The sequence below is a fragment of the Ruditapes philippinarum genome, unplaced genomic scaffold, assembly GCF_026571515.1.
Source record: "Ruditapes philippinarum isolate M1 unplaced genomic scaffold, ASM2657151v2 ctg13017_1_1_1_1, whole genome shotgun sequence".
In the NCBI taxonomy this organism is placed as follows: Eukaryota; Metazoa; Mollusca; class Bivalvia; order Venerida; family Veneridae; genus Ruditapes; species Ruditapes philippinarum.
The window spans coordinates 8,661-17,224 of NW_026853366.1; the positions used below are offsets into that span (position 1 = coordinate 8,661).

General features: G+C 31.2%; 1 protein-coding gene across 1 annotated transcript; it reads right to left on the reverse strand.

Annotated features, from left to right (window-relative positions):
- Window positions 1–326: 326 nt before the first annotated feature.
- LOC132736648 (NAD-dependent protein deacetylase sirtuin-2-like) lies at window positions 327–8,331 on the reverse strand. The gene is made up of 14 exons (XM_060723828.1): window positions 8,166–8,331; window positions 7,753–7,971; window positions 7,134–7,295; window positions 6,774–6,883; window positions 6,461–6,517; window positions 5,989–6,057; window positions 5,217–5,340; window positions 4,598–4,669; window positions 4,277–4,329; window positions 3,610–3,686; window positions 2,879–2,930; window positions 2,105–2,172; window positions 1,358–1,424; window positions 327–1,031 (listed from the first exon to the last, which is right to left on the reverse strand). The coding sequence occupies exons 2-14, from the start codon at window positions 7,922–7,924 to the stop codon at window positions 675–677; spliced, it is 1,440 nt and encodes a 479-aa protein (XP_060579811.1). The 5' UTR covers window positions 7,925–7,971; window positions 8,166–8,331; the 3' UTR covers window positions 327–674.
- Window positions 8,332–8,564: the final 233 nt, after the last annotated feature.

An 8,564-nucleotide genomic window follows, 5' to 3' on the forward strand; every position in this document is an offset into this window, starting at 1 on the left:
TTTCAACACTCTAAAGTGCTGGAATCAATGATCCCGAAGGACCAGAAAAATATTAAAATGAAGACTTAATAAGTCATCTGGCAATATAAACTATTTTCAACCAAGTTATGAGTAATTAAGAAAAAAACAGGAGTGGATTAAAGAAATATCGTGTATAAAACATGGGCTTTTAATAATGGAGCATATTAGAATTAATCGGGTTATTAAAATGTTAAAAAAAGTCTTCATACCTTTCTTGGTTGTAGTATTACAATAACTAGCTTTATTGAGTTATCTGAAAGCTAGGTCCATTTTGTAAACGTTTGCCAAAACTTGGTAAAGTTAAGTCATATTATACAAGTTTAATAAATAGGTTAAATCAATCTGATAACAATTTATAACTTCCCAAAATGTACAGACAATAACTATAATATTGCACCATGAAGAAGATATACAAAAAATACTCTTATAAACATACACTGTAAATAATAACAGAGTCAAATATCTACTAACAATAGAAAAGATAAAACATAGTTGTTTCCATGCTAGATAATATATTCAATGTACAATAATTTTGTTGTTTGATTAACGTTAAATTATCTGATATATAATACTCATGGTAAAATGCAAGTTTCTATAAAATCACGTATTAGTACCACGTGGCTTTTCAGTCCTTGAAAGAACCGGTATTTAGATCAGTTCTTGGAATTCCCCTTGTTACTAACACTCTTGTTGTGATTCAGTGCTGGTGTTGTAGAAGGCTTTCTTTGTGTTGCGCCATTTGGAAACCCTCGTTTGTCTTTTGTTACAGGTTTCATCGCCTGATCACAAGGTCCCTGTGATATTTTAGATGCTCCATTATGTACCGACTGTCTTTGTGGAGATTGAACACGTTTCACGTCTTGTGTGTTTGAACCTAACCGTGTAGGCTTCTTTGTAGATGAAGATCCAGTTTTTTCATTCGTCTTGTCTATTACGCCTGTTTCATCTGTTATTCCAAGTTCTTTGTTTAATACTGCATGCTCTTCTTTCACTAACTTTCTAAGTTCATCCTGAAATGCATATTGCAATTAATCTTAGTATCTCAGTAAAACAATGGCTTTGGCGTCTATGAAATGTTAACATATAGAAGAAATATGTTGAAATTACAAAAATACACCCCCCGCAAAAAAGGAAAAACAAAAACGGAAAAAACACATGCATATAGCGTGCTGAACCATATAATTTAACTACCATTTCTTAATTATAGTGATTTTAGCAACGTTAAAGAGATAAACTGGGTGTGAGTCGAATCTAGGATGCTTATCAATAATTAAGGTCTATTGAATGTAAATCAAATTGTATTCATTGACAATTAGAAAATATTTGATTTACTTACACCCCAACCCATAATATCTGCCAGAGCAAAGCAACCTTCATCACACTTTCCTTTCCAGAATACATCTCTGAAAGTCATACAATTTCTAGTATAAGGTAACATATCAAGACACATGATATTGTTATGCTAGGACGGCGCCTTGAAGACCCACCAAGATTCCTTGTATTACGTGAATATCTACCAACGGCGTTAAATGACAAGTGATAATAAGTCAGCAATCTTATAACCAGTCGCCAGTAAAGAATCAAACAATGAAACATATTCAATAACATGTCTTCAATTTGATTGTAAAATTTAACTACATGTATATATTCTTTTCAAATTTAAAAAAAATTTCATTAAGTGCAATCGCTCTTGTATAACTTAATTTTATGAAAAGATGTAGTCGTACTTCATTCATTGATATGTTTGTTTGTTTGTTTCATTTTACGCCTTTTCCCGTTCATTGATATGTGATTTATATTCAAATTTCCATTTTTACAATAAAATAGATTGGAAATCCCTATCTATAAAAGCTCTTTTAACCGCTTTGCTGTTATGTTGACTTTTAGTCAATGCGACGCTGTAAAGTTGATATGACCCTCCTTTCTTGCATCACTGATTACTTCAGGTACGAAGCTGGTACCTGAGTAGAACTACAGACAGTCCGTAAGTTAACTTAATAGCTTTGTCACATGATCGAATTCAAAGTACTTTGAGGGATTCGATGGAGTGCATAATATTTATTTGAAAATAAGAAAGTTTCACCTTATGTTGTCCTCATTCTCAAAATCGAACCCTCCACCAAAAAATAACGCAGATATTGGATGCTTTGCCTGAAAGTGTATAAGTTGGTAAGACGTTTATGAATATTCATTAGCCCTTAACATGCTGAATATGTTTTAATGGATTTGTCCAGCTTTAAGATTTGAACATTGCATTCAAAGTTAAAGTTGTTTAATTAAAAAATAGCCATCAACATAATAGTGTAAACAGACTACATGGAAGTGTAGATTGGCCTGGCTCAATACTGGTGGTTAAGGAAAATCACATTGATTCTAACAGGCTAAGGGTTGGCAATAGATATGAACCACGAAATAAACTTTTTCATACTGTTCCTTTTTTATATAATTTAACTAAATTTTAGCTGAAATACGAGCCTGATGAAAGTATTCTATATCTTACAACCTGAAATATATTGCTAAATTTCAAGTGCTATACTTTTAAAATATATTAGTGCAGAAAATACCCCCACCCAAACAAGAAAGAAAACAGTTAATTCAATGTTTTTAATAATTGTTATTTAACCACTATGGACTGACAAACAACATTTCATATTCTCTGCCAAGAAAATTTCGATTGTATTAATCAAAATTGCTTAAGAACATTATAATATTTATTAAGCCCCCACCCCCAAGACTGATGGACAGTAATACTGTTTTTGCGTATGTAGAAACATAAATCATTAAATAAATTCCGATGAAATAAAATTAAATTCACAATGCAATATTTCTGCTTTGACTAGACAACAAAAAGTCTTACCACTCGTATGCTTTCAAGGTTGATAAAAAGTCTTGGCACATTATCTTTGGTTCTGAAAAAAACACAGATAAAACATAATGCGAAATGCATAAAGGTTGAAGATAATGTTGTTTTAGAAATACCTCTAGATAAACATAAATGAATAAACCTCATCAAATAATAAGCGCCATAAACATTTCCCATTGTCACATAAACTAAATGGTTCCTGGATACACATCCGGTTGGTCTAACTTTTAAAATTTTGTATCTTTACCACACTTAAATCTTAAATGGACGTGCCCGTTTTTTTAATTCGGACAAAACCATTCATTAAGCGACCAGTGCAGACTATGATCAAACCGCACAAATGTGCCTGCTGATATTGGTCTTCACTGGTCACATGCCGCTAGCAGAGTTACCATTAGCAGCAAAAGACAGACCACACCGATAGTTCCGGGTTAATATTCAAGTTGAGATATTACAATATTGAGAATTTTAGTGGTGGATGGAAAAATTTTCTATTAATTATACGAAGGAATTTGGAAGGCCGGTTAAAAACAATCCAGATCGGATATACATGTACATTGTTTATGCAAATTCTGTCATTGGTGCAATAATAATGTTAGTAATATAAAATTCTTATGTAATATAAGAAACAAATAGTCAACTTACAAAATATAGAGCTATATAATGATATGCTTTCTTTATTTCTTGTTTACTAACTGATAATGTGAGATCAAAAGATTCTGTACCTGATAGGTAGATTAGAAAACGGTCTTACAGCAAGAGATGTTCCCATGATCAACAACATATCACAATCATCAATATCCTATAACAATAAAACTTAAATATTGATTTGTGTTTTTATTTAAAGCCAAATTTATAAAAGACACAGCTTTATAGCTTTCTGCCCAATCCTAAAATATATTTTGTAAATGTTGTTCACATGTTTAATGTTATGTTGAATAACTACATGTATGTTTAAACCAAAAGACATAGTATGCCGATTGCCTAGCCTCACAAAATAAGGGAAATACAGATTCATAACGTAACGGATTACTATTTCAATTATAGTTAGTAGTTGCAAATAAACATTTTGTTAATTTGGATGTTATCTATGCTCAAACAATAACTTGACAAAGTCTGAAATGATTAATTATATCCGGTACAATCAGTACAGCTACATAATTTATCAGACAAGAAAGGAGAGAAAAAACAACAACAAATTTTTCATGTTTTAAATAAAGCAAACATTTTTTTAATTTGAAAGTTATCCATGCTCGGAGCCTCACTTGAAAATATATGGTATGCAATGTTGATTTACAGAGATACATTACATTCTTAATACATATAATACTTCGTATATTATGAACTTAGCCTTTTATGTCAAAAGATAAAAAAAAACCCGAAAAAACTTACAGATAAATGCTCTGCAAATCGTTCTGGCAAATTCTCTCCAAACATAACAATTTCTGGTAGAAGAAATAAAAGTTAATTTATGTTGGTTTATAATATAGGTAAAATACATGTACAAGTAAAACTGTTCAGGATTCTGAAAACAATACTGAGCTAATGCGCAGGGCGATATTTTACGACCGTCACACAGCAGTTTAAGGAAATAAAATAACAAATCAGGTAGATGTAATTATATAAATGGGAAACAAAGGTCTGCTTCATGATAACCACTATATTTTACAGCGTTCCTACATAACATATTTTATCATATTTTGATGTACTTACTGGGTCTAACAATTCCTCGACACGATTCGTTAGCACATCTTGGAACAGGGCCCTCTGGTCCATAGATTTTGTCTGTAACAAAATAAAATTAGAACATTTCATGGAACTTAATTGAGATGCACATTGTATATCATATTTAAAATATTTTAAATTTCTGTATAAGCATGTGATATATTGAAAATATACAATTCGAATTTTAAAAAAGTGCTTAGAACAATTTTTAAACCAAGAAAATGATTTTAGTAAAGAGAATGTGGTAGCGATTTCTAAAAATATTACAGCAAAACTCAAAACTTTAGACAATGATATCAAAAACAGATGAGTAGTTATAAAAACACGTCTAAAAGTAACCAAATATGCTTGCTATAACCTTCAATTATCAAAATGTTTAATACTAATTTTGCAACGTATGTCAAAAGTATGAACTATTTAATATGCTGAAATAGTTTGATATTCATACGCCAGTAGTCCGACTAGAACTGTGGAAAAATGTCAAGTTTTGAAACGCATGAACGAAAAGCAGCTGCGCTCAGACTCAGCTGGTAAACTATGAGATGTTCATTACTATATACAATGTATATGTAAAGACAAGAATGACAAATACTTCATTAATCTGAACCTCTAACCCATTTCTGTGTGTATGTTTGTCCGCAATCCATGCAGTAAGAGTGGTTAATTGTACCGTGCGCCTGAATAAGTTTGTCCTCACTTATACCAGCTATCATTTCCAAGCCATCGATGTTCTACAATAACAAGTGTGAGTCTGTCACAAAGTCTTTACCACCAAATATTATGATTTGGTAAACTGAAAGCGGAGTTTGTACGATCAAGGCGAGAAACATTTTTGTATACGAATGTTTCAATGGTTCAGTCATATGTCATGCAAATTAGCAGACAGTATGTTTGTTTTATTGTGAAATGATTTTTGTAACGAATTAAAGGAAGTTGCGCCAACCTGATAATGCTTCCGGCAATGACCATCATCAATATACAAAATGTATAATAATTTGAAGAATAGAATTAAAAATCCATAACAAACGAATAAAACAACCTAACCTAAAACAGGCCGAAATATGTTATTTATGGTTTAATTTATAGGAGTGTAACGGTCTCCAATAGGTTATGTCAATAAATAAATTACATCTTCTGTTTTACAATGTTTACAAAACAATATTAACTTCAACTTCAAATGTAACAGAAATATGACAAACATAAACTGATAAAGAATATGCTTAAATCATACATAAAGAACAATTGTGTTTATTTCATAACTAGGAGTTTATGTTAAAATACAATGGTATTAAAATATGTTAAAATACAATGGTATAGTATTAAAATAACAATTCATTGCTGTTAAAGGAGTTGATGTTTTCGTTTGCATTCTTTATTACCTGTGTGAAATGGCGGAGTAGTTTGTTTTTGTTCTCCATCATTCGAATGAAGTAATGACAAGGTGTTGGCTGAAAAATAAAAGAATTAGAACATTGTTCTCCATGCTCTTATCCCAAATTAATCAAAACAAATGAAAGTATTCCCATTATAAACAACAACAACAACAACAACAACAAAAACTAACAAATAATACCAAGTAAAGATATGAACACATCTATATTATTTTGTAAATTTTCTACATGGTACTTACCAAGTTCTGCCCTTTAAATTATTTATCCCGAGCAACTCTTATACAATATATAAAACCTGAAAAGGATGTAAGACTAAATTCGATGAAATAAATTGTTAGAGAATACTAAATAGGACTTTTTTTTATCTACAAACATGTAAAGTAATTCCAAACAGGTATTTTGCATCAAAATATCAGCTTATCTTTCATTAATTCCTTTAAAAGTGGAAGTACCAGAATACCTTGTAAGTTCCTTTCCATATGTCTTTTCTGTATTTATAATACGGCTCCGGATTGTCCTGTAAAAATGGAAAAACGTTTAGAAGAAATCATTGGCAAAACCATATAAAATGTATTTGTTATATACAAATCTTTACATAATTAAACAACAAAACATTAACTTCCCTAAACTCACGCACACACACACACACACACACACACACACACACACACGCGCGAGTTAAAAGATCTGTTTAACTTGTATGGCGAACAAAAGTATGATATATAACATTGTAACTACAACATATCATCAACAATTTATAATTATGTAAATACCTTGAAATATGAGTATTCAAACAGCTTTTGAGGATTTTCTATATTATATTCTTTCTTCAACTGTTCATAGCACCCCGTGTTCGGAGACCGGAAGTCCGGAATTCCTGCAGCTATAACAAATTAAAAAAACCAAGCCTGTTAAGTCTTAGATATATTACAACTGTGTCTTTATATTTTTATATAGAAAGGTCTTAAGTAAGCTTTTTGTTAATGAAAATGAAAAGGCATAGATATAACACTTTCTAGAGATACAAGTAACATTTTTCTTTAAGAAGACACTATGAATAAAACCTGAAAATCACAATTTCCTACCCCACTACCTGAGACTCCACCACAAAAAAGAAAATACTATCAACATACATGTAGATATTCCAGCACCAGTCATGACCACAATCTTGTTGCATTTGTCACTGGCAATGTATCTAGCTATTCCCTCAAAACTCACTTCGTCTAGTAAACACTCCGGGGGATCCTCGAACAATATACCCAATGACTTGGCAAAATACCGTCTCATCCATACCACTGCAAACAGTGTACATCTTATAATGGGAGAATTAGATTCATACATAATAATAATAATAATAAATAGATACATAAATGAGACAATTAGTTAGTTTATATACTAATATGTTTTAGTTTCATTGCGCATGAAGCTATTCAAGCTATATAAGCATACAGTATTTAAACACTCTTGAATCCATTTATGAAACCAACCAGTACTAAGCAATGCGTGTACACAAAGTTTCTTGCTCACGGAAACAACAGCTTGCCCCTTGCTTACAGAGTCTGAACACACGCGACCAGAAATCGTTGCTGTTTAAGCGGTTTCTAAAGTTTCGTTCAGGAATGTGAAAAAAGTGACATTTTTAAATGATCTAAAAGTAGCCCTTTCTTAAAAGGTGTTTCTTAGTGTATGTTTGACTGTGTATATAAACTTTATTCTTAAGTGAACAAAAGAGAAAGATTATGTAAAACAAACTTTGAGGATCTTCGGTATCTACCGAAGTTTCGGCAGGAACGCTCGTCTTGTCTGTTAGATCTTCACCATTCTTTTGTACATCATCAACACGTTTATGTTCCGATTCTTCCACAGGTTTTGTCTTATCTTTTAATTCCTCTGTGTTATCAGGGTCTTGTTTAGAGCTAGCCATGTCAGTTTAGATTTTATTCTCTTTGGTGATTTTATTATTACACTAATCTGGAAACAAAAATTAAAGAAAAATACTCTAACTGTATAGATCCGACCATTTCTTTATTCGTTTATTGTTTATAATAAGTACACGCGGTTAGTGATAAAAATCGTAAAATATTTCAAACGGTACTTCTGTGAACACTTACAAGTAATTCCATTTATACATACATGTATATAATGTAATAACGTAAGAAACTAACCTTTTTCTAAATTGTTTTTATCACAATTGTTGATTAACCCGGTCCTGTTTTCTATTTTATTATATTTCTGAACATACTTAGTAGTTTTTAAACATAGAAATCTAATAAATGATTACATTTCTAAATATAGAATTTTCAATACACCAAACGATTGTAAACAACTGTAAAACCCCCCTCTGATCGATAATACAAATGATCGGGTATTTAAAGGGGGAACACTTTTTGTATCATTCTTATCCGATTGATATGTACTTGTATATTGATTTATATCGTTTGGATGATAAAATTTGGATGAGTCATAATATAAGGGCCATTATATTGGTCAAGAACGGTGCATAATGCAGGGAGGAAAATGCAATGGTTAAAAGAATAGTTTTATTTAGCAACGAAATGAACTAG